Genomic DNA, 27,709 nt, shown 5'->3' on the forward strand with positions numbered 1-27,709 from the left:
TAGCATGTCTGAACCATATGGTAAAAGTACTGAGGAAGTCAAAATTGACTGAGTCAGAGGATGACTTGGTTCATATGTCACAACAACCCATGGTGGGTTGTCACCCTTGTTTCATTGAATCATAGAATAGTAGAGTTGGAAGAGGCCTATAAGACCATCGAGTCCAGCCCCCTGCTCAATGCAAGAATCTACATTAAAGCATCCCTGACAGATGGTTGTCCAGCTGCCTCTTGAATGCCTCTAGTGTGGGAGAGCCCACGACCTCCCTAGATCATTGGTTCCATTGTTGTACTGCTCTAACAGTCAGGAAGATTTTCCTGATGTCCAGCTGGCATCTGGCTTCCTGTAACTTCAGCCCATTATTCCGTGCCTTGCACTTTGGGATGATTGAGAAGAGATCCTGGCCCTCCTCTGTGTGATAACCTTTCAAGTATTTGAAGGGTGGGTTGTTGTGATGTCTAAACCCAGTGCGCTTTCCCCAGTGTGGTTTGTTAACCATGCACAAGCCACCCTGCGAACACATGCCGTGTAGTTGGGGTTTTAAAGTGGTTTGTTTTCAGAGTGGCTTGTCATGACATGTGAACCTGGCAGAGTGGCTTATGTATGGCTTGAAGGAAAGGGCTGCAGAGCTGCCTAGCAAGAGCAGCAAAAACCCTGGTTGCGCCTTGTGACCTCCAAGTGCCGTCACCCGCTTCCATCCTCCCACACCATCTGCTCATCTTCTGATAGATTGATAAGAAATGACACTTGTCAATTTACTCTTCCACTTCATCGTCTCCCTAGACAGGAGCACCTCCCCCCCAAACACACACTTTTGTGGAGTTTGCACAAATGTAGCTGTATTTTTCTCCACCTTTGGAGAGATTTGAACAAATGTAACTTTTTTTAACTTTGCGGGGAGATTGTACACTTATTGTACACAAGTGCACTTATTTGCAGTAATTGCTGTGCTTTAGTGAATTTGTGCAAATCTCAAAGGTGAAAAAAATAAGGTTAAATATGTGTAAATCTGGAAGGTTGAAAAAAAATACAAGAAAACCTCTGCCCTCCTAACAGAGTAGTGAAATAGCTTGCTGAGGTTATGCTGCAAAGACTCATGGGTTTACGTGCTGGGACTGGGCAGGAGGTCTAAGGGGAAACAAGCCATTGCAAGCCACAGAGCGCCTGTTCATCCGTCAGGAGTAACCTGGGTTAGTGATCCACCATGGCTGATTTTCAATCTGGCTTATTGTGACATGCAAACCGGTCCAGTATTTGCTGCGTGTTTTCAGTCATGTAAATCCTCTTCAAACGCTACTGAAAGGACTTGGTTGACCTGTGGTGAAAAAGTGAGGGCCTATCTTTAACTGTAACAGTGTAGCCCCTTCTCCTTTGGCTATTTTCAGTGTGTCTTTGTGTCAAGAAGTAGATTTCTAGACTGTATATGTTTATGATGACAACAAGGACTTGGTTTGCTTTTGGTTCAGTCAAGGATGCATTCAGCCATGTCTTCTTGCTTTGCTTCACAGATGTTTCACACCATAAGTGTGCCACAAGTGCAACCTCCTATACAACCCCCTGGATACTTATTGTTGCACATCTCATAGTCTGGAGATTTCAGAACTCTGACATGAGGAGCAGAGATGCTTATATTATGACAGGTGTAGGCAGGGTTCATCAAGTAGATCACATATGTCAGCTGTAAAAGCACCATGTTTGAAGCCCATAGAGCAGGGGTGAGATATTTTGGCCCACAATTCCCAACATCCTTCACCAGGGTTGATCGCAGTATTACATAACTATTAGAAACAATACTTCTGATCATAAGTGCAGGAAGTAACATAGAGCATGTGGAGTTGAATGATTGAAGAAATGTAAGCACCTATTTTGATAGAATCTTAACTGTAGAGCAGATGAGGGAGACTTGTTGAATGTAATGAACCATCTAAGGAATATATAGTGAGCTTGAGGCCACAGTTAACTTGTATACGTTGTCTATGTCATAATTTTGAGAGGTTGATTTCTTTGGTTGCCAAATCGTGTTGTCAGATTTGAGAAATCTGCTCGATCGGTCTTTGTAATCAGAGGTTTCTCCAAACACTGGAATCTATATCCACGTAATTGTAGAGTAAATGGTTTCTGCTTATGGTAGAGGAATTTAGTTCTCTACTTTTTGTGTGAAACTCAGTATGCAAGCCTCATTACTGCAACATGAATCACATCTCCTTCCTTTCTGGACTATTAGTCTTCCCTTAACTCGGTAAATACATTATGTCTATTGCCTATTCTTCAGACACATCTGACACACAGCCATACTATTTTATAGCTTTTTCCTTTCAGCTTAAAATCTCCTACCCAAAACCAATGTTGCAGACAGACAAATGACCTAGTTTGATCTTTCACTTAATTTGACGAAGCCAGAATAGTGGCATATGTTTTCTTCTCTCCCCATCGCACCCCCACCCCCTACCTCCACCCTGTTTTGCCAGCCAAAATGCAGGCTCTGAGGTTGTCTTTGCTTGCTTCATTCTTGATGAGTGCTGTTGAGTTGAGACAACAGAAAACTATGTTAAAATGATGCCTGTCTGTATCGATGATACAGGGGAAATTCTATGCAAGTCCAAATAGTAAGAGATACTTGTAAGTTTGCTAAAGGACCTGTTTAAGGGGGGTTTTCTAAGGAGGTCTGTAAGGTATTTTTCAGTTTTTTAGTTTAGCATATGGGGATAACAACAAACAAAAAGACAAATAAGTCAAAAGTTATTTGCCAGTTGCAATAAGTCTCCTTTGTCTCATAAATAATATTGAAAATATTCAAAACAGAGTGTTCTTTAAAGAAAATTGAGTTTGTTTAACAAGATTTATCAAGAGGGTGAAAAGTAAAGATTTGCTCCAGTACAAGTTTGTTGAGGGCATTAGTCGGTCCTTTTGGATCCTTATGTGATTAATCTATGATTTTTCACAATGTTTTAACAATTTTTATGTTATGGTATTGTCCCAGATGTATTTGGACATGCATGTTTATTCATCTGTAAGTAAAATATATACATGTATATATTTTCTGTTGAATATAGCCTCTGAAGAAGGATTCCCTACATCCGAAACGTTGGGCTTTTTTATAAAAAAAAAATCTTTTAAACAAAAAAAAAGTTTTTTTAAACAAGAAAAATGAAGAAAACTTTCACCAGCACCAGAGCTAGTCTCTCCCTCTTTTCGCGTACATTTTTGGTGCTCTTCCCTCCAACCTTCTTCTGCTGTTGAGTTGAGACAACAGAAAGAGCAGGTGGAAGGTACTGCAAGTGAGCATACTTCGGTGCTGTGGCTCCAGGTACAGAGTGAAGGGGGACTACCAAAAAAAAAGGGAGGCCACTGGTTTGAAAGGATAAAGGATTAGCTTGTCTCTCTTTACAGAAAGATCAATAACACAGGGACTTAAATGTGTTCTTTGCACAGAGCTGTCTGTGAACCTCATGTTGATTTTTTTATTATTATTGAAGCCTGGTTTATACTGTCACTCATGCTGATTCTGAGCTTCTCTGGAATTCTCTTAAGAGAGGATTCTTACAGTTTCCCCTTCCCAATACCATCAACAAGGCCTTTACAGAGGGCAAAGATTTGTTTTGCATGGCTGTGCCAAGCTGCCTAGTTTGATTAGTTAGGGGCCACGCAACTCAAGGAGCTGTAGCAATCACATATTGACCGTTTAACCATGCTAAACCACAGTGTGATAGTTTTTCAACTATTTCAGAGACTTAGGGTGTTTGGACAGAAAAAAGTCCTGCAACTCCCAGCATTCCCTAGCTACCATGAGAGAATTGTATCTTTAATGTCCTTAGAATTTGGTAGCTTTAGAGTGTCAGGATTTGCCAAAAGGGGTAACCATGCATAGAGGTGTGAAGGTCCAGAAAAAAATTGGAAGAACTTGGAAAACAACATTTCCCTCATTTTTTCCCAAAGACTTTTTTTGTTGTTTTTTTCTGAAAAATTGGAAAAAGAAAGAAGAAAATAGATTATGGAATGTTTTATTTTAGCATGATGAATAAAATGTTTTAAGACAAGGTGGTCAGATATTTACTTCTCCAAATGATTTCTAAAAACTATGTACAGTATCAGATTGTTACAATTTCTGTGCACTGAGGACAAGCAAGTCCTAAGTTGCAAACAGAGACTACAACTCTCAAATGCAAGAGCAAGCTGCATTTCTGTCTCTAGGGGGCACTGCCATTGAAGCGGAGACCGGAACAGATAGTAATACCTATAGCTCAAAAAATGAGTCTGATTAAATTTCATGCATATTCATTGAATCTTGGTTCCCCCCCCCCTTTTTCTCAGTTCTTTTTATGGGAATAGGTGCTTTATGTCTGCTTGAGACGGGAGGACTAGTGGAGACAAATAATTTTCTTTATTACTAATTTTAATGGTTTCTTCTGTTGTTTTTAATTGTTGTTGTTTTTGCCTGCTCCTCATAAACTGGCAAAACCAAAGAAGTTCCTTACAGTTCAGGTGTTCCTTACAGCTCAGGGGCTTGTAGCGCCATTTGTTACAAAAAAAGTAAAAATTTAAAAAAGTAAATTCAATTTGTAATAATTGCTTGAGTACACTGTACTTTTAATATAACAAATGTGATAATTTTATGCCAAACCAACCTGTACATAATTACATTTTATGTTCCTAAAGTAACAAAGTGACTCTCAATGTGTTGATATTGCATGTTTTCAATTTTTCTGAAAATTGCGGGGAGGGGGCCAGTACCCCCCCCCCCCCCAATGGCTTCAGAATTTCCAGAAATTTTACATCTCTTATCATGTAACGAATCTTCTGCGGCAAGTACTTTAGATGAAATTTATATTCTTGATCAGGGCTGTGTATGATCTGCATGCCTGGTGTCAGGTTTAACTGAAATCATGGATTTACTGAAAAATTTAGAAAGTGTTTGTGGCTAGTATTTCCTGAAACTCCAGACTAAAGAGTATCTTTGGTGCTTCATGGAAGCCAAGGAGGGCAGGGCTTCTGTAACTTTCATAGTTGTGTGGAAGAAGAAACTTTGGCAAGTACAGCTATGTCATGTAGATGTGAGAAACTGCATCCACTGAAGTTTCCTCTTCCATAAAACTATTAAGTCTACAAGACAGCCCTGTCCTCCATTGCCTCTGGTAATCCTACTCAGTACTGATGCCTCCTGATTCTCTCTTGTAATCCATCACTATAGGTCTGGTCAAAATATTTTATATTTTATACCCAAATATTGTCCAAGTCAGCCTACTGTATTCTGAGCATATTTCTTGAGAGTAGAATACAAAAAACTGTGACTGAGGCTGCTGCTGCTTAGACTTGATAGTCTTGTGCAGATACCAGCATATCAGATGTACACAATACTATATCTGTTATGGAAAGTATGCATGCATTTTAAACACAGCTTTTTACTTGGAAAAATTCTGCAGTGGTTTACAGTTGGGTAGTCTCAAGTACAGAGAGAGCATCTCCTCCTAGTTATCAGAGTGCTCTTACAAACAAGCATATCCTAGCTGCCCCTCCCCACATAATTGGAATTGCATGAGGAGGAATGAGTGAATAGGGCTATTCTCTGGCTGATGTGCTTTTGGCTGAAGAGTTCACTAGAACCTAGTTTCAGGATAAGTCAACTGAATCTTTCCATCTTTGGGACACACTGCTTTTCTATGGCTCCTGAGCTTAAGGCTTTTCCACCACCACAATACAGAAAGGGGAAATTTGGACTTCACATGAATTTCTATTGTCAGTGGCTCCAGGAAGAGGCAATCTGCCTACTCTGCCTCCCAAAAGAGAAATGATGGGTTTTGTTTGTATTATTGGCAGCTGATACATACCAGTAACAAGCTTAGATTTTTTTGAGTCTGAGGGTGATCTTTCCACCTTTTCTTTCTTGTTTGTAGTTCCAAGCTAACATCAAATTTCCTTACTGATACCATTTCCACCAGTTTGGTTTAGGGACACTTCCAAGCTCTGTGCTTCGTTGGGGAGCTGAGGGGAGGCCCCTTCCCTTGTTATCATTGCAAGAGGCCCCCGCTTGTTAACCAGACGGAGTTTCTGTATCTGAACTAAAGACTGCCGGACCCTGGATCTACTGGGAATGGGAATTCATAGTAAATCCAAACTTCCCTTTTAAGTGAGGATCCTGTCATTTCCCTTTTAATGTATCCAATTATTTGAAAAGGAAAAGCTCTATTTGAACCATGTGTCTGTCATATTTGACAGATCTGTACCTGAGGACAAAATGTCATGTGCAAAGAAGTAGATGTGTGGAGGGGGAAGTTGAAGAATAACAGCTAGCCGAAGGTCGCCCAGTGAGTTCATGGTTGAGCTGAGTTTTTAGGGTGCAATTCTCTGTATATTTAGCAATAAAAATATACAGTCCCCAGACAGCACGGGAGTTGTAGCCTTTTTTTCTTTCTAAACATGCATAAGATTGTGGATTTCTAGCTCATGTTTCTTAACCATTGCAGTACAGTATCTCTTCCATACCAGTAGAGGTAATATTTTTCTATATTATGTGGCTTTATATTTTGTTTTTTAAAAAAGATTTTCGAAGTGTCCTAATGAAATTAGGTTAGAACCATCATAACAACAATTACACAGACCAGATAAAATGCAAATCACCAAAACAGTAGCAACCAAACATAAGAACTTGTAACCAAAGAAACATTGAAACAGTATTATCTCAACTGCTTTTGGAATGCTAGAAGAAGGGACAGAATCAAACACATAGGTGTTGTATCCTTTGGGGTTTGTGAGGGGGCAAAAATAGGATGAGAAAAGGTAGCATAGGTAGTCCCTAAGGACTGTGAGTGCTGAACTGCAGACAAAATAATTGGGGGCCAGAAGAAGCAGCTGTTCACCAAGCAATGAATAGCACATGCCTGGAAGGGTGCCTTTTGGGTGGCAGAGTTTATTACAAAATTCTCTATACTTTATGTGAATTAAAAGAATAAAGGCAAATGCTCCAGTCTCACAGATGAGGGAAATCAGGTGACTAGATTTTAAGTTATCTAAACTTTTTTGTGTCCTGTACTTGACAATGCCTGTTAGCAATCATAAAATTATACCCAGAGGTGACTTTTAGACTTAATATAAATCTAATTTTAGCTCCCAATTCTTATTGTTGGAGTATATATGTGCATCAGTATGTCAGAGCCTAGAAGGGTTTGGAAATTGTGATGTCAAGGATGGCTTTGGATTTATATTATTTATTTAAAATATTTTTAGGCCATCTTTAAGGGTAAAACTCTCTCAAGTCAGCTCCCAGAGTAAAATACAAACAGCAATGAACATGAAACATTAATAAAAGCCAGTCCCTGGAATCTCTCTGATGGGAAGATCTGTTTTTCTACATGGCCCACTCAATCTGTCTTGTGAGCGTGGGGCTCTGAATGAGCCCATGCATTTGCTTCTACTGAAGGTGCGTGGAGCCTATCTTGTAAGAAAAAAACTGCCAGAAAAAGAATCAAAGTACCTTACAACAGGGTTTAAAGCACATGAAAATGTAAAACAATTCAAAACAGCTAAGAACAATTAACAATAAAATACCAGAGGCCCTTCTCTGGATGCCCCTGCCAAGTGAGGTAAGGCAGGAGGCTACTGGGGAGCGAACCTTCTCAGTGGTGGCACCATGGTTGTAGATGCTCTCTACAACAAAAGAGGATTGCCTGGCACTATGTAATTGTCTTTTTGACACCAGACCAGGAATTTTATTTACTGAGGATTAAAAAACTTTTCAAAATAATTTTAAACGTTGAAGATACATTTAAAAAAATATGTGTGTGTTTTGCCAATTAATTTTGGTGTCTGCTGCGGCTCATTCTACATTGTAGTGTATGTATGTGTGTGTGTATATGTATATGCTTTTATGTTTTTGTAAATTTTAATACTTTTTTATTGTTGTAGGCTGCCCAAAGAATCTTGTTATGGGGCAGTATATAAATAGTCATTCATAAATAAATGTATATGTTTATTAAATTAATTTCTATGTTTAGCCAACTGCTGATATACCCTTTTATGCAACATATTGTTAGCTTTGGAGTCAAATACAACTCTTGCAGAGCAGCCCCATGGTGTGTAATGTTGCCTTGCTCCAGCCCTGTATTTCTAGAGCAGTTTGCTTCCCTTTCCCTCTCTATTTTGATGCAGTTAGATATAGAATGGTGAAGGTTGGGAGTCAAGGAGGCACTAAAGTGATTACAAGATACTGCACCATAAATACTCTGGCAATGAAGAATTAAATAGCAGTCACCTTAGAAAATTGGCAGTCTCCATCTTTTTCTCCCTCCCCCCTCCCTTGCTTGTGAAAAATAACGGTGGAAGTATATTTACACCATAGATTGCAAGCTTGCTGTTCGCTATAATTTTGGACTGTGTGTACTAGGTAACACAATACTTATGTCAAATGACTTTCTGAAAAACATTGTGGGCTCTTTTTTTATTGGCAGCAGGGGGGAAACAGAATGAAACCCCCTAATTTTAATTCTTAAAATTTGCCCAATGTAGATGAAGCTGAAGACTGAAATCTCTTAATCTATAGCAAAGCTCACACAATATTGCACTAGTATACGAGCATCCCTTAACTTAGAGCAAAGCCCTCTCTAACCCATTCAGTTTAGGTTCATTCAAAACATGCAGTGAGAAGAGGGGAGAAGCCCAGGCTCCCTCAACAGCCTGAGAGGGATTTCAGCTGGGGCATTCCTCCTCCCCCTTTGCCAAATCTACTTAATGATCTGTATGCCCTGAGAAGCACAGGCCAGGGAGCTCAGGGTCAAACTACTAGGGAAAGTGACTTAAATGAGAGTCTTTACCTCTACTGCTCATATGTGAAGATGGGAATTCCTACATTTGGAGATTGGTTCATTAGAAATTTCTGGGTGTGAACATTGCTCTCTGGGTGAGAGCATTAAATTTATTGAGCTATAACCATAAGCCCTCTTGCTCTCAGACCTCTTTGGGTCTATGCCATGGATGCTTAGCAGCAGCCTAGCCCTTCTATCAAGTTTCCCAAATCTGTTCTGGAGGATCCCCCTCCCTCAACCCTTTGGAGCAGATTTTGAGGACAAGGGGGTGGGTGGGAGGAGTTGCCTCCTCCTGTTCTGCTGACAGAATGTTCTGTTCCGTCATCAGGGGAGGCTAATTGGATACTTAAAGTTGAGATTGCTGAAGCTTTTTGCTGAAGCTCATCTCCTTCTTGACTTTCTGTTTTTCATTTAAAAACATTTAAAATAACTTGCACTCATGGCCTCATGCTGTTTTCTTAGATATCAGTATCATAAGAAGGTAAGAAGAGCCATGCTGAATCAGACAACGGTCCACCAAGTACAGCACTCTGTTCACACAGTGGCCAACTAGCTGTCAACCAGGGACCCACAAGCAGCATGTCATGCAACAGCACCCTCCCATCCATGTTCCCCAGCAACTGATGTAGATAGGCCTACTGCCTCTGATATTGGAGGTATCACATAGCCATCACAATGAGTAGCCATTGAAAGCCTTCTCCTCCAGGAATTTATCTACCCCCTTTTAAAGCCATCCAAATTGGTGGCTATCACCACATCTTGTGGTCGTGAATTCCATAGTTTAACTATGTGCTTTGTGAAGAAGTACTTCCTTTTATCTGTCCTGAATCTCCCACCAAACAGCTTCATGGGATGACCCCAGGTTCTAGTATTATGGGAGAAAAATGTCTCCCTATCCACGTTCTCCACACCATGCATAATTTTGTACACCTCTATCAGGTCTCCTCAGGTACACCTCTATCAGTTCTGGTCAATATTGTGACCAGAACTGTGCACAATATTCTAAGCGTGGCCACACCATAGATCTGTATTAAGGCTATATGATACTGGCAGTTTTATTCTCAATTCCTTTTCTAATAACACCTAACGTGGACTTTGCCTTCTTTAGAGCAACTGCACACTGGGTTGACATTTTCATCAAGCTTTCCACCACAACCTCAAGATCTTTTTCTTGGTCAGTAACTAGCAGCTCAGATCCCATCAGGTTATACTTAAAGTTGGGAATTTTTGCCCAAGATGCATCACTTTACTCTTGCTTACATTGAACCGCATCTGCCATTTGGATGCCCATTATCAGGTCTCCCCCTAGCCTCCTTTTTTCCAGGCTAAACAATCCCAGCTGTTGTAACTTTCCCACATATCTTAACAGCTATCTCAGTTCTTAATTATATTGTTATTATTAAATTGATTTTTAAATGTGGTGGTTGGAGAGCTTTGCCCAAGCGGATGGAATTTTCTGTTTCCTGTGTTTTGTATTGTAAACTGTGAAGGATAAAAGCTTAGGTTTTATTTCAAGTGACGGGCCATCTGGTGCTTTTGTTGAAGATTAGAGTTTCACAAGAGAAGGAGGAGTATGTCAACTGTTAGACTGTAAAGATCAGGCAGAAGGCAGGCATGATTCAATAATAGGTGTTGAAGGGAAGCTCTGGTCTCTTTCCTGCTCTTGACATCTGTAATGGATTGGTTATAATATCAATGTGTGTAGTGCTGTTGCAGTGACCATGGCTTCTACGACAGACGCATAACGATAGTGTATGCTGCATTTTTAACAACGCGTTGATTGGTGCTGTTGCTGATGTCCTCACTGGTGGATTAGCATATCTATTTGCAGCTTGGGTGACCATCAAATTGGATGCACATGCTAGGGTTTGGAGAAGTAAACAGAAGTACCATAATTCAAATCGTTGCCAGGTGACTGTTGCCAGGTTTCCACAAAGGGCATGATTTGAACCACACTAACATCTTCTTAAATGGCTTACCAGTGATGGGAGGTAACAAGGGAATTTCTCTCCTGTCTCCTCCCTAAGCCCCCAGTAGCCTCTTAGAGTTTATGGTGGAGAGTGGGTGGGGCCCATGGAGGGAACCCAAGTGTACATGACCCAGATGGGGAACGTCTGCAGACCAAATTAGACTCGTGGGCTGGAGTGGTGTAGAAGGTGAGATGCTACTGATAGCTGGATTCCTGGTACGGCCACACAGAAGATTATGGTAAGCATTAAAAGGGCTTAGAAATTCAAGACCTGCCAAGCTGAATAAACTGGCCTGCTGCTCAATCTCATACCAGCCTGCACGCAGAGCATAATGCAGAGAGACCAGCTGTCTCTTCTTCCTTCTTGTCCTCTACCTCCCGTGCCACCAAGGTTCTATTTCTCTCTAACTGGAAACATAATCTTCAGTAAGAGCCACAAAGCTGTTGCCATTTCATCCTGTTGCATGCTGGGCTGGTTTAGCTTAATCTCTAGAGCACTTGCAAAGAGACTGGTTTTTCATGTTAGTTCAGAAAAGTGCTTCTTTTTGGTTACTCCAAAAACCTTGGATCAGTGTTTGCCTTCCTAGAGAAATGGAGTAATGAGCAGAGATTAGAGGAGTCTTCCTGTAGATAAGAATACCTGCATCGCTTGATCTTGGTTTAAAAATACTCTTCTTGCTAAAAAAAACAAAAGACGTAATAAATGGATACAGAACTTGGGTGAAAGGCTAACACAATTTCTAGTCTTCAGTTTGATATGAGCCTGTCTTATGAATCATTTGTTGTCTTTCGTAAACCACCAGGGTAAAATAATGTGCTCCAATTTGAAGATTTGCCTGTTTGTTCTGCCTTGGGTTAATTTGCTCAAGCTTAGTAGGCAAAGTGATAGATGCTTTAGATATTTCTAAAATAGGTAGCTTGGGATATGAACTGCCAAACTTCAAGCTCTTCAAGTACTAACTAGGATTCTATGAAGTTGGATAAATACAGCTTTACTTTAAAGGTTTGACGCATTACTGAGCTGGTGCTAGCAAAATATATATTTCAAGAGGAAAGCTAAAGTTGAAAGGTTTCATTCTATCAGGAGCCCCACCCTGAGCAGCAGCAGCCTGGGCTCCTCAGCTGAGGAAGGTCTAGCCAGATCTGTCAGGCCAATGATCCTGGAGGGAGTGGTGCTGGAATCCAACCCAGGCCCCAGCTTTATGACTGGGCCAGAGCCAGAGCCCATCTGATCGGGATCTCTAGGATCCATGCCAAGCCATATCAGCCCTTCTGCACAGATAACAATCCTGGAGGGAATTGTCTAATTGGAGAAGGAGTGTTTGGATTCAAGCCAGAAGCCTTCCCGTTTAAAGCCTTCCACTCATCCAGGAAAGGGAGGAATCTGTGATGGGTGATCTGGCCTTGGAGGTATAAATGGTTTCAGTTCATTCCTAGACTTTGGTCAGAGCAAGTTGCTTACTGGGAGCTTTCCAGGGTGTTACAAACCATGGGTCTCTTGTCAAGCCCAGAACTAGTTGAGTTTTTTGAATTCTGGATATATCAGGACAGCTAATGTACAGAAAGATGACGATAGGGATAATTATTTGTTTCTACGGGTTACTCCTGCTGTTCAGAAAACAGAGTTGTTCCCATGGAGTGTTCAAGTAGTGACCATGATGAACCCTACTTAACTATATCCATGGAACAGTATTGTGTACTCGTGGGTCAAACACTGGGCCTTGTAGACCAATAGTCTGACTTTTTCAGACCCTGGGCCCATTGTTAACTGCAACATGGGATTTTTAAACATATGTTGCTGTCTTCCTGACTTTTTTCTCCAAGGTGGTCAAATGCAAGGCAGTACAGGGATAACGCTTTATCTGTTTTCTAATTGTTATAGTAGGCTAAAATGTTGTGCTTTTAGAGTGTTTCTGTTAAAATAATATCCATTCTTCCTCTTTCTGAGGTTGTTGGAATGTGCTTTATTGCAAAACTAGCCATTTCGTCCTGGGGTGATGGGGTGATTTGTTGCTGGTGGTTTGTTTTTAAATCTCATGGAGTGTGACAGCTTTATTTTGCCACTCTGTTTTTATGCTGTTGAATGGTGGACATAACTCCATTGTGCCTGCTAAAGGCATTGGGCTATGTGAACACCTTATGAGTAAAATATTTACACATTTCTATTATAAAGTGTACTCTGCCTCCTCTGTCAGATGAGACTTGCTAATTTGTGCTTACTGATGGGGGCCGGGCAGTTAAGGCAGTATTTGTTTGCTCAGATTCATCAAGCCATTCCTTCAGGCCGTCAGCTCAATTTGAAAATCTTGTTAAAAACAAAAGATATCTTTTCTTCATAAAGGGCTCTGAAAAAAATCCATAATCCAGACACAATGATTTGTGTCTATTCCCTCTGGTAATGAGCTGAGTGGTAGAACCTTGAAGAAGAGGGAGTATTTGAAGATGTACTCTGAAGCTGATCAGTTGGAGATGGTGGTGAAAATTGCTTGAGAATTTATAACCATGCAAAAGGGGGATTGGAAAAATATCTGAAAAGGGTTTACTTTAAAAACCCATCTGACACTTTCCCCCACAGCAACTGATCAGGCAGAAATCAGGCAGCAGTTTTCTCTCTTGAGTTTCCTGTCTAGACTAGGCTTGCCAGAAAGGCCTCTGCACCCTTAAGCAACAATTGATCTGAGGCAATTACAGGTTTCAAATCTTGTCACCTTGTCCACTGGGATTCTCTGTCCTTCCTTGAGCTGGACCAAGGTACTCTTTTGCCAGTTGGTCGTCTTCTTTCTGTTCTAATTTGCAGAGAACACCTGTTCCTTAATTATCCACATCCCTCGTCTGTCTCTTTGTTTCTGCTCTTTTTGATGTATGAGCTAATCATCTTTTTTTGAAGGGGGATTGTATTAACAGTCTGACCATGTGTTCCTAAGGAAGGAGGGCAGGGTAGCAAATTATGATTTCCAGACTTGAGAAGATGGATGCTCTTCCTTTGTTACTGCTCACGTCAATGCATCCTGTTTAATGCACATCCATAGTGATGCATTTATCTCCACTTTCATAGCATCTTGATGTTTGGGAGATGTGTTTACATATGCACATCAAGAAGCCCATGCGGGAACACCCTCTTCTCATGTCTTTTTGTGATGCTTGAGAGGGTCAAGACATTATGGTTGTTATACCTTGGATGAAGAGCTCCTCATACATGGCTTAAGCATTGTATGGCCACGGTGGAAACATTAGAAGTACACTTTCTCTAATTAAAGCCTGCCTAGGCAAGCCCCTCTCTTTCTGGCCTGAATGCTTGGAGCCCAGAGACATCCATGCCTGAAGATAAATGTGAACAAGTGCTTTACCGTTTTAAATTCAAGTCAGCCTTCCCCAACCTGGTGCCCTCCATATATGTTGGACTGTAGTCCAATGCATCTTGAAGGCAACAGGTTGGGGAAGGCTGATTTATTGTAATATAATAATGTTTGGGAAGAGTCTTCTTTTGATTGCATTCTTTCTACTTAATTTGCTTATTTTTGGAAGACCCCTAATCATCACCCCTTTCTGGGAGTTATATCTTATACTACAAACTCTCTTGCAAATAGTAGGCCTTTCTGAACACTGTTGGATTTTCCATTTAACTAAGTAGGGCAGTCTCCCCCAACCTGATGCCTTTGGGCTACAACTCCCATCATCCCCTGCTTGCATGGCCTGTGGGCAGGAATGATAGGTGCTGTAGTCCATAACATCCAGAAGGCATGAGGATGTGAAAAGCTGAGCTAGGAGAATGCATGAATTAAGTCACTGCTCTTTTAACCATTCTCTGGTGCAACTAGGATTTTGGAACCCACTGCAAAATAGCAATCATGGAGGGGGAGGGAGAGATGTTTTCTTGGATAAATTGACATTGAGTTGGATTCAGACTTAGTCATGCTTAGGATAGACCCATTGAAATCAATTGAACAAATTAGGCTTGAGCAATTTAAATCTCATTAATCTCAGTGTGCCACACTAATGCTTTGGTTCCTAGCCCTAAGGGTTATGCTTGTTAATTTACGGTGTAATCCTATGCATGTTTAGACAGAAAAAAGAATCCCACAACTCCCAGCATTCTTAATTACTTAAATGGAGAGTGGAGAGAAAATGCATCAGGTCTACAGATGAGACTAATCTTTCCACTGTGTTGGAAAGGAGAATATTAAAATGACTTTTAAGTCACACTGTTAACAATAAAATGACATTACACAGGTATAAGACAGTTTAGATGAACAGGATCTCATGATTGTAGTCTATCACAAGCTGAATATCAGTAATTAGTGTTATGTGGCTGCAAAAAAAAAGCTAATGTGATTTTAGACTATATTAATAGAAGCATAATTTCCAAGTCATGAGAAGTAATAGTTTTACTTTATTCTGCACTAGTCAAGCCTCACCTGGACTACTACATACATCTCTGGAAGCCATACTTCGAAAAGGATGTAGACAAACTGGAAGAAATTCAAGTAGACAAACTGGAAGAAATTCAAAGGAGGTCAGCACAGATGGTTAGTGGTATGGTAACTGAATCCTATGAGGAAAGGTTGAAGGAACTGGGTATATTTAGCATGGAGAAGAGAAGATGAGGCGGGGAGAAGAATGAGAGCACTCTTTGATCATTTGAGTAGCTGGCATATAGAAGAGGGCAAAGTCTTGTTCTCTGTTGCCCTGGAAGGCAAGATCTAATAGGCTTAAGTTGCAGGAGGATTTCGTCTGAACATTGGCCTAAACATCTTAACAGAAAGAGCAGTTTGACCATTGAGCCAGTCATTGTGGGGCTCTCCCTCCCTGGAGAGGCTGGACAGCCATCTGTTTGGGATGCTCTAGCTCTGGATCTCCTTTAAACTGGGGCTTTGATTTGATGGCTTACAAGTCCCCCTCTAATGTTCTGATTCTGTGACAAATGTAACAAATTTATATGTTCTAAACTGGGGCAATTTGTCTACGTTTTAGTACTGCTGACAGATTTTATGGATCTATTTAACTTGCAATATTTATATCTCATCTTTCTATCAACTGTATACTGGGCTGCTCGCACAACACTTCACAACAAAATGTTCCTAAAATACTGGTAGTAACACAAAATCCAGAAGACAAGATTGTGTAGATAGTCTGTTTAGCCCTCAAAATTAGGGGTGATATTTCATTGGTATGTCAGACTTTGTGATGGATTCCTCATGGGAAAAGAAGTGGTAAAACAGAGGACCTACCAATTTAGAGGTGTCTCTAGTACTTAGAGGCCTCAATAGGCCTTTCTAGAGGAGGGGTATCAAAGCGCTTTCAGTCAAATTCAGTTTTGGAGAAGCTCTCAGGGGCCACATTCCAGTGTTGGTGTTGGGCTGAACGCAAAAGGAAGTGGGGCTGAAATGACCAAATACCAGAATATTTTAGCATAAAGTTCTTACTGCCAGCATCTCAACCTTAGGACAGGCCTGTTAACCTTTTAGAATGGGAGGGGAAACATGCAAAACCCAGGAAACCACCAAACAATTGGTGGTCAGGGGAGAGGCGGTGGAATCAGGGGAAAGGGGCATGGTCATCTAGAAACCTTGATGGGCTGCATGTGGCCCCCAGACAGATTTGGCCCATGGGCCTGATGTCTAGCACCCCTGTTCTAGAGAGTTTATTTATTTATTTATTTATTTATTTATTTATTTATTTTATTACATGTGTTAGCTGGGATATAGAAACCTAATGGCAGGATGTCAAAAAGCCTTTAGGCCTTGATATGCCACCATGATTTCTAGGCACTAGAGGGGAATCCAAAATCAGATGGAAACAGCAGGGAGTTTTCTGTAGCATCTGGCAGATCATGAATGAGCTAAGTGGTGGTGTGCAAGCCTGTTCACTACACTTGGCTCTTCTTGATAGCGCAACCAGCTAAATAAAGCAGGAATAGTTTGTTTAGTACGTTATCCAACCTGGGGATCCTGGCTTTTCAAAATTTGTAAACTGAGAACAAATCCTGGTTTATGATCCTGACTTCATTGGAGGGACAAGATAAGAGCCTCAGTTCATATAATAGACTAAACAAACCAAGGGGTGCATGCACAAGCACACAGTTTGTTCACTATAAGCCTGGATTCTGGAGAATCTGGGCTTATTTTTCCATGCAAACGCAGCCATTGAATTGTCGCTGGTTAAAATGTAAACAAACATAATAAAATATAGTCCATTAAAAGAGAGAGTGTGTATACACGCACACACCTTAATTCTTTTGATTGCATTTAGCATTATGGAAGCATAGTACAGAAGGTTTTATATATATTATTTATGGTTAGAACCTTGATTCAGGGAGCAGAAAAGAAAATTATACAGTGAAAAACGCAATGTTACCCTTCACTTGTAATCTTTTCTCCACCCTTTCATGTTGCCGATACAATTAATCCCACTGGGATCGGATTCTTTCAATTAATTTAATCCATACTCCGATACATTTGAATCCTTTTGACATTCTTTGAGTGTTCTTTTCAGCTCTTTTCTCATTATTATCTTGCTTAGTTAATTAGATACTTTTAATTGAGTAGTACTACATTCTCCAATGACAGCAAATCTACCCAAGAGGTCACAGCTCTTTCGCAATGCTGTGCATATTCTTTAATACTGTTGTATGCCTGTGCAATGAGAAGATGTTGCATAGATTAAATGTTTGTCTTGGCTGCTAGTCTTACTTTTTTGTCCAGTTACTCTGCATCATGGGTTGTTTTCAAAAGATCTTGTTCACATTCTCACATAGCCTTTAGGCCATTAGTTCTCAGCCACTTGGTCATTTTTATTTATTTTATTTTATTTATTTATTGCTTTTTTATACCGCCCAATAGCCAAAGCTCCCTGGCCAGGCTGTTTCTTGTGTCTGCAGGAATGGGGGCTGGCCTAGGGGAAGAACTATTCTCTCAGGCTGCAAATGGAGAGCTCTCCTGTCAACAGACCAAGGCCCTTTCAGTCCCTGCAGGATAAAGAGAGCCTCTTTCTATGACTAAGTCCCTTCTAAACAGAGGCAAACTGAGCTCAGCTCCCAGTGTTAGTACACACATCGCTTTTTAAGAGCAAAAGATGTTCTTCATCTCAAATCGAAACAGAAGGCTGGCTGGCAAGGAAGATTGTCATCCTGGCAGACAAGGATGATGGTATTATTCTTGCCTATCCACAGCAGAGGTCCTGTGGAAAGAACTTGAAGGCATCTTCTTTGTGTTTATGAGATTGGGGACTGTTCCTCAAAATTGCATACTACGGGAGTCCTGACCTCCTGGAGTAAAAGAGCTTGGGACGCATTTGTTTTTATTTGAAAAGAAAATTGGCCAGTGTGGCTACCTTCACTTTTTGTATGACCTGGAAAATGCCAAATTTAACCATTCAACAACAGGATCCTACACTGGAGGAAGAAGAATTTGTACTACCTGAAGCTCAGACTTTATTCTTTGAAGGTGCAACCCATCCAACTACTAAGTAAAGCTACCCAATTTAGCTTCCATTGCAACACATAAAATTATCAGTAGTTTTCTTAATATAAAAACTGTCAGGCTTCTCTCTACTTTTGTTTTCCATCACCTACCAAGTAACCTGTGCATTTTGTTTAAAGATAGAGATGGTTCTGAATAACAGCTGGATTCCATATTTTCAAAAATGGGGGATTAACCATTTGTTTATTCTTCCGATCAGTTTTTGGGAGGATCCTAGGTGCAACCTAAAACCATCTCAGTACTTTGTAGAGCCTAATTTGAATGTCAGCTACTTTTTTCTCCCACCCTCTCTTGCTTTCTTTATCATCCTTCCTGGTGACGAGTTCTGGAGAATACAAAAGCAAGCGCAGTATTTTGTAACCTTTGAGTTGGCCTAATAATGGTACTACGTTATGGATTTCGGAATTAAATTCCGGAATTTTCTTTTGGCCATCAGGGCTACCTTCACTTTTAAAATAGATTTTTATATTTCTGTTGGATCATCCGAATATGAATGTGTGTTTACTTACATGTTTGTTTGTTTAAAATGTATATCATGCTGTTTTGTTGCTAACTTGTATTGAAGAAGAGCTGATTGAAAACATGATCAAAAATATCTCCTTGTAATTGTGGTTTCTTTATAAAGCTCCATACGGCTTAATCCCTTCATAATTTTTTTAAGGATTTATATGGATTCTCAGTCCTTACCGGAGCACTAAATTAGGTTTATTAATGTTAAAGCTCTTTTTATATTTGTAATTTTTTTTAACCTTTTAAACTGTCCTGAACACCCTTTGATGAAGGTTTAAAATGATTGAAATAAAAAGACTTACCTACCTACCTACATCTATGGATCACTGGTACAACAGGGGCAGTTTTGAATGATCTTAGAACATAGGCTATAGTGCTGTTTAGTCTAAAGTACTCCAGGTGTTGCTGAGGGCTGGGAAATGTTGGGTCACCTTGCTAAAATTCAGGCATTCTCCTTCCCCCCTCCCACCCCCACTGCATTGTTCAGCAGCTTTTCTTATCATAGAGGATAAGGAGGCTGGGGAATAAAACAGCAGCTTCTTCCCCTTCATTCTAGACAGGATGATTAAATGGCTTGCCATGGGCATGTAAGGGCTGTGATAAAGAGCCCTTATGTAGAACACCCCACTGACATCACCTTTTGCAGATTCATGAAGGAATAAGTGGGTCAATAAGACTTCTAGAGTTGTGAATATTCACCTTTTGAATTAGGAATAATGATAATCAAAATTGTCTTATTAAACAGGATTAAGGTGTTGTTTTTAATTGTTATTCATTGTAGCACTACAAAAAATGTCTTTCCACATATAGGATGTTTTGTATGGGAATATCTAGTGTAATAGAAGGGGTCCATTTTATGCACAAAGACTAGAGTTTAGGAGAACATATAAATGGATAAGAGAACAGAATAGTGAAAGACTTCAGATTATGAATGATTACTCACCTATAACTTCTAAGAAAAATGAGACTATCTAAGCTGATAAACTTCATGCATAGGAAAAAATGATTGAATTAATTGGACTTAGTGGACCGTTTAGTTATTGAATTCATACAAGTGATTGTTTCTTTTATTACATGTAGTTCAAACTTTAATGAATTAGCTTACTGATATAATAAAAACCCTTTAATGAATTAGTAGATTAAAATAGTCAAGAAATTTAATAATGGGCAATTGACATGATATTGAGATGATTAGCTTAAATAGTTCAAAATGTCTTTGTTTTAATGTTAGTGAACTTAATTTAAAAGGCAGAAATATCTGACTAAATCAAGAAAATGAAGGCTGAGATAATATCCAAGAGACATTGAGATGTGAGATTCCTAGATAAATCAGGGGCATATATATATGTCGCAACAGCCCCAGAGAAAAGTAAGGATACATTAATAATAAAAGAATTTAAATTTTATAATTTGAATCCAGAGGGAAGATGATTTTTTCCTCAAAGGATATCCTGCATATGAGAAAAATACACTTTAGTATTCATCGATGTACTGAATGGCTCTCAGAAACCTTTCCTTAGGAAACTTTATTACAAAAAAAAGGATACTTTCAAAGAAGATTATAGAATATTTAAATTATAAGCCTGAGAGCAGGGTTTTGTCATTCTGTTTTATACTGTACTGTGCCTTGTTTCCTTTTAGGTGATTAATTTCTAAATTATATAATTAATAGAAATAATTCTGAATGGGGTAATTTATATGTATTTGGATAAGGTAATAAGTTGGATTCAGACTTTTATGAAGTCTGTTTTCCTTTTATGAAGGAAAACAGAATTCAGTGGAGGCTTCTCGCTGGAAGACAGGGGAGTAGGGTGGTGATCATTCCCAATTTCCCCCTTTCCGCTGCAGCCCCCAATATCATTTCCCATATTATTCTGAAGGGTTCCCCCAACCTATGGGGAAGCTTTTTAAGGGGAAGAGAGAGCAGGAAAAGGAAGAACTGGCAAAAAACACTGCCTTGCTCCCTTACTGCAGCACAAGCAGAGCTCCACTGAGCACTAGGATGGGTTCAGCCCCATATAATTGATGTCTTCAAGAAGACAAATGGGACCATTAGAGGTTTTAACATTTTAGTTTGAGCTACGTTGTTTGTAGTCTTGTATTGACTACATAATAGCTTCAAGAAAAGCTACTACTGATCAAATTATTAGTAGAATAATTTTGCAGTTTTAGATGGTACTCCTGATAGGATCTTACAAAGTTGATATTTCAGAGACATATATTGTTATTGTCTACAGAAGAAAGGGGGTAGATATGGAAGAGGTTATAAAACAACAACCCACATACATGGAAATTGTACATAAGCTAACATACTAAAATAGACTTTCTAGCCAATAATAAATGTTGAGGAAAAATGATAACCTTAAGGGTGGCCTAAATACCAACCCCCAATTCCCCACCCCATTTGCAGGTAGTGAATTGGGGGAAACTGTTTTTGTTCCATTCCACTGGTTGTAAAGTAACCCTGAAAACTGATTTAGGAGGAAGGAACTTGGAACTGGGGTGGTGATCAGCGTTCCCTTGCTGGTGTTCCACCACCACCAAAGCTGGCAACCTTGAAAAGGTAAGCCCCTTCCCCTCCCCTTGAAATCATATTGCCACCTATCCTCCGATTTTACTTCAGGGGTTTTCCTTGAAATCACTTCCCAATTTGGGTAAACCCTCCAAAATGAAAGGAGATCAGCCCTAATCTTGAATGTATATATGAGAGTGAAATGCATCCATTTTATATAACAGACATTTTGAATGTTATATAACGTAATCTACCAGTGTGGAAGATTACAAGGTAAAAACACATTATTGACAGTACTAGAAAGATAGAAGATAATATAAATTAGATTGTAAGCCTGTGGGCAGGGACTGTCAAGAAATACTTTTGTAAGCCGCCGTGAGAGCCTTTTTTGGCTGAATGGCGGCATAAAAATCCTTAAATAAATAAAATAAATAAATAAATAAAATTATAGACCAAATGCAAAACAATTAAATTAGTAAATTTAGTAACAGAGGCTGTCTGTGTGAGTTAGATATACTTCTCCAGGGTAAGTTTGCTTTTTCTTATTTGTATGATTTTCCTAAGTCTCAACTTTTATTTCTTTCAGGCAGCATTTACTCTCCTGTTGGGTCCATTCACCTTTTTTAATGTGCAGAAAACTAAGTATCTGCAGATCATGACATCACTGATGAGGTGGATAGGTAAGTCCATGAGCCTCTGCTATTCTGCACACACATCTACATAGAGATTTTTTTTCCTTTCTCATAACACTAAAGCCTGGGGTCAACTAATGAAGCAGAATGGTGGGAGATTCAGGACAGATAAAAGCAAATACTACTTCACACAGTGCATAGTTAAACAAGATGTGGTTTAAGAGGGGATTACGCAAATTCATGAAGGATAAGGCTATGTCTACTAGTAAAGATGATCATATATTACCTCCAGTATTAGAGGTGGTGTGCTTCTGTATGTCATTTACTGGGGATCACAAGTGGGATCATGGTGTTGCACTCATGTCCTGCTTGTGGACTTTCCAGCATCATCTGGTTGGCCACCGTGTGAACAGAATGCTGGACTACTTAGGCCTTTGGTCTGGTCTAGCACAGCTCTTCTTATGTCTTTATGTCCTTACTATATCATTGTCAGTTCTTCCTATGATATTACAATATTCATGTAACTGGACTACTTATATGAGCAGTTTTTGAAAAAGTGAGATGATGGCTGATAGGCAGGATTTCCAGGAACACTGGAATCATAGCATTGCTTATTTTAAACTATCTTTGACCAAGGTGCAATTTTTAGTTTGTATGTCATGGAACGCTTAGCCATGCTTGTTTTGGGAATCAGTTAAGAACATGGAAGCGTGTTGTTGTTTTTTAACTTGATGTATAAAGAAAAAAATGCAGCTTAGGGAAATATATTTTATTGAAAGGTATAATTGAATCTAAAACATTTCCATTTATATATGGTTATGTACCTTACATGGCAAAAAGAGAGCCAGTGTGGTATAGTGTGTAAAGTGTTGAACTGGGACTCAGGAAATCCGGATTCTAGTCTCTACTCAGTCATGAAACTTACTGGGTGACTTTGGGCCAGTTATTGAGTCTCAGCCTAATATATCTCACATATTGTTGTGAGGATAAAATGGAGAGGAAGAGGACCATGTAAGCAACCTAGGGTTCTTCGTGAGAAGACAAAATTAGTCAGGATATAAATGTAATTAATAAATAAATAAAGCTGCTTTTTATTAATCTAATTAAGATCTTGAGAGGGAATGGTTGTAGTCTATAGTGATTCCTTCCCTCCAAGAGACCAGTTCAGTTGGGTGGTAGTCTTGTGTTTTTGTACCTGGTGTTAGGGTTGAGAGACAGACTGGAGTTTCTGTTGGCATACTGACCACCCCATTGTCCATCAGTCTCCATACCTGAACTGGAAGAGCTCAAGTATGGTCTCCCAGGACAATTCTTCTGAGGATTTTTAACATTCATACTAGGGCTACCTTGGTGGGACTGGCTCAAGACCTCATGGGCACCATTACAAGCATGGGGCTAATCTCAATAGATTACATACCCCACACATTCTGCAGGACAGGCCATGATCAGACGACTTCCATTCCCCTCTACAAGGGTAGTGGACCCACTAAGTTGGTTCTCCCTCCCTGAAGACTTGTGGAATCCAATGGATTTCTGAATGCTGTACAAGTTTATTTGTTATCCAAATTTATGTACTGCTTTTCACCAAGTTATCGAAGTGGTGAACATACATTTTCATTGCCAGTTAACATAGCTGATGCTCCTGTTGAAGCCCAGGTATCAGTGTAGAACATTGAAATGAAATGAGTTGTTGAAATGATTGCTCCCAAGTGTCCACAACGTAGAGCCCAGTTAGCTCCAAGGTTTACTTGAGAGTTGGGGGCAATGAAATAGGCTGGGAGATGATTACAACACAAGTGGTGCAAGTCTCACAGTGAATATTACCGAATACAAGTAAGAGTTTACTATCAACTCTGCTTTGTGGCAGTGATGGCAACAAAGAAAAACACTTTTCTGCCACCATTGCATCCTCCGTGATCCTTGGTGGAAGTGGTAGTCTCATTAAGTATTATTAAGAATAAAAATGTAATCCCTTCTCAACTCACTGGCCCAGTTCTGATGAAACAGGCTTCTTTTTATAGATGCAGACCACAACCTCTGTTTGTCAACCTGTCTGGGTTGAAATTGTAAGAATACTAAATCTTAGTACATAACCCTATCTTTGCCTCTCTTTGCTTGATGAAGAAGATAAAGGTGAGAGCAGTTTGGGCATAATGTAGCGGGAAATGTGTTCATTAGTTTGATTCTTGTTCTGAGTCAGTGGAGAATAAGCTGCCTGTAGATAAAATGGAATGCTCATGCAGTGCCTTTGCTAACTATTCACTGCAGATCACTTAAGGCCTGGTTCGCACATAACGGCAACTCAGAGACTGGGTCCTCGCAACACTCCAACCAACAATAGTTTGTTTTCTGGAACAAACTATCATTGGTTAGCGTCCTGTTTGAACCCAGACCATACTTATCATGGTGGCTTGTTTTTCCCAAACAGCCCACCCTGATAACCCACAGTCTGCAGAAGGGGTTATTTTACCCATGATGGGTTGGCATATCATGTGTACCCGGACATGCCAACCCATCATGGATAAAGGGCATCGGGCAGTGAGCCGCTTGGCATGAATGGCAAAAATCCCTGCTGCTGTTACCAAGCAGCTGCCCTTACACTTTCTCCCTTACAAGTGTGACAGCCCCTCCTATGGTGCCCAAACAGCACCTTGGAGGGGCTGTCCCCCCCACACCTTTTGCCCTTGCTGACCCCCACCCTTCCCAGATCTGATTGTGACCTTGATTGTGGACGGAGCCTTTTGAAATTTTATTTTCCTGCCGCTGTTTGTGTGCACAAATGGGACCAGGAAAATAATATTTCAAAAGGGCTCTGGCTGTGATCAAGATCTGCTGCCAGGTTCCCCGGGATGTCAGGTAGAGGACTGAAGAGGAGGAAGGGGTGGATGAGGGGGAAAATAAACCATGCACTGTATGCTGTTTGCCTGATCATCTGGCAGGTGTGCTAACCAGGCACTGTGAGTTGTTTGCAAAATAACCCACAGTGAGGGGCTAGTGACCCATCATGATCTAGCATGTCATGTGAATGTGCCCAGAGTATGGGTTTAGTATAGGTTGTTGAATCATGGGTTGTTGTTATACATGAACCCCTGCACTGTGGTTTAACTATGGGTTGTTAATCATGAACAATCCAGGGAGAGGTTGTTGGGTTGTAAACTCTGGGTTGTTGTTGGGGGAGACAGAACTCTATTGGGGGTGGTTTGTGAACTCTGGGTAGTTTGTGGTTAACCATCCATAATTAAACTATAGGAAACAGTTCATATGTAATGACAAACCACGATTCAACAATATCCCATGATTCAATAACAAACCATACTCAACCCATACTCTGGGTTGTTGTTACATGCAAACTTTATTTTAATAGGAACAAAATGTTAAGTTAGTGATCTTACTGCAGAGTTGTCTCTGTTTTCACAAGCAACAGTCATTCTGTGATATTTTGAGTGCATTTATATCCACATGGATTCACTTTCTGACTGGTACTTAATATCTTTTATTGTCTGAGCACATACAAGCTTTGTACATTCCATGCTCTCTGGTGGAAGCAGTGATTTTATTAAGAAGTGTTAAGAGTTTTTCTTTAAAAAAAGTAATCCCTTCGCAGCTTGGATACTCAGTCTTTTGCTGTTAACTCTCCCAACTGGCCTTGAGGAGGGAGACAGAAGCAAATGAATTTGTCTTTTTTCCCTCTGTTTGGCAGACTCTGTCCACTTGGACTGTAGATTTGTAGCAGGGGAAGCATTTCCTGGCTCATTACAAGTCATTAGTGCCAAAGATGTTTCTGGAAGACATCTTGAGCTTTCATCCCAAGCCCTTCGGGTTAGGCAGGTTGATCCAAATTAGCATTCTGTACTATTAACAGGTCTGTACTATTAACAGGTTTGCATCTGTTGCTGCTTCTGATGTGCCTGGAGTACATGGAAACCTTTTTTCTTTACTTAGTTTGATTAATTGTCTTTGAAGCCTAGTAAACATGACAAACTGGAGGTTAGAATTTCTTTACAATGGAGCAAGAAATGTTGGGAAGGTGACCCAACTGAGTAAATTGTACTTGAACAACTGTGCTTCTGTCCACAGGAGTTACCTTGCACTTGCTGTTTCTCTTGCTGTTTCTCAGGAATATGTGAAATTAGGGTGACTGTGGCTGTGTGGATTATTCTTGACAACAAATTAAGTGCGCTGTACAAGAATAACATATCAGGGGCCTGCATTCTTCAGTTACCGTGAATGCGATCACTTTGTTTTGAAGACAGCCACCTACTGAAACATCAGGCCAAGAGTATAGTGTAAGAAATCCTTGAAATCATCTAGGGCATCAGAATACAGGTTTGATAAAGTCAGCGGCTCTCAACAGCTGGGGTAGAATCTGTTAGTTGAGCCTTTGGGGCATGATCTGGAAACAAAGGCTGGCATGATGAAGCAAAGTCTCTGTCATAACAAATAAGAGGAAGAAGGGCACTGGGACACATCACCTCAAGTGACGCAAGCTCCAGATAAAAGCACCTCTCCACACAGACACCTGGATCTATGTTAGCTACTCTAAAGGTCCTTATTTCTGTGTGCATTGGAAAAGAACTCCTCTAAAAATGCTACTTTTGTTTTGCATTAAAACTTGTTCTGTCAGTAATCCTGCAGTTCTGCTGCAAATGCTTTACTGCAGTTATCGAAGGCTAGATATGGTAGTTTAGTGCGCTTTCACAGGTCTCTGGTGTAAACATATTTCATCCAGCATAAGAGGTGGACAGAGTAAAAGTTGCTTTAGTAATTGGCAGCTGTGGGGTTGGTTTAAGCAGCTATCTCTAACACAGGAGGCACAAATGGGTTACAATATCCATTCAAATACATGTTGTGGATAGACTGGAATTTTCTGAAGTTGTTTAAGATAAGTCAGATTTGTGTATGCTCTGTGATTCTGTGCCAGCTAAGGGAAACTGCAGAATGCGGCCTTGAGGGCTAGAGTTTCCTGAGGATTTTCTTGGTATGATGATGGTGATATATTTTAAAGGTTGTTGCTCTTAAAAGCTATAGCAGCATATGTAAAAACATGTCAACAATGCCTGGTGAAATCTCAGAAGCTAGGGAGGAATTGGGGGTGGGGGGACGAAATATGATTGCTAATGGACAGGTACAGTGTCAGTGTCCAGTGCAAATGTGTTCATATGTATTCCATTTGTGTAAAAGTCAATGGATTTTAAACCAGTCAGCTTTTCTTATTACTGAACACTGGTGTCAAGATCTGAAAGAGGTTGAGTTGCTTAGCTTTTGTTCAAAGATGAGGCTAGGACAGCAAAAAACGAGTATTGGGCAAGTGTGGATGGCGTGCATGGTAGTAAAACTGTATCCCCTCTGACAAAATTCCTAATGGGTAACAGACATGAAATGACAGCTTGAACAAGATAATCAAAAATACTTAAGATGAACTGAAGATGCAGATAATTCTATCAGTTAATAATCAAATAATCTAGCCATAAAGGAAATTGACAAAAACAATAGGTCATTATACACTTTCACTTGTAACAGTAGTAAGTTAAAAGTACTTCTAATATTATTAGATTCTTCTGTGTTCTATTTCTGCTCTTCATTTCATCAAAGGCATCCCCACATATCTACAGATTTATCCAACCTTGTCACACAATGCAGATAAGCCTTGTCCAAAGTTATTTCTTTTTGGTTCAGCCTCATAGTTGCTCTGAGCCTGCTGTTGGCTACTTTATCCACGCGTGGCCATGGTTGTAATCCACAGATGCCTTGTCCATCCATTCTGGGTATGCTGGGTATTGCATCAGGCCACAACTTAATCAAATAGTCACTTT

The 27,709-nt window shown here is 40.1% G+C and overlaps 1 protein-coding gene across 2 annotated transcripts in view; it reads left to right on the forward strand.

Annotated features, from left to right (window-relative positions):
- TMEM104 (transmembrane protein 104) overlaps positions 1-27,709 on the forward strand; it is a 93,209-nt gene that overhangs the window by 37,938 nt on the left and 27,562 nt on the right. For both annotated transcript variants that reach the window (XM_063120250.1, XM_063120251.1), the window contains exon 9: positions 21,851-21,944. In XM_063120250.1, the coding sequence (XP_062976320.1) occupies positions 21,851-21,944 (94 nt within the window). The remainder of the gene's footprint in view (positions 1-21,850; positions 21,945-27,709) is intronic.

This window comes from Elgaria multicarinata, chromosome 3, assembly GCF_023053635.1.
Source record: "Elgaria multicarinata webbii isolate HBS135686 ecotype San Diego chromosome 3, rElgMul1.1.pri, whole genome shotgun sequence".
Lineage (NCBI taxonomy): Eukaryota > Metazoa > Chordata > Lepidosauria > Squamata > Anguidae > Elgaria > Elgaria multicarinata.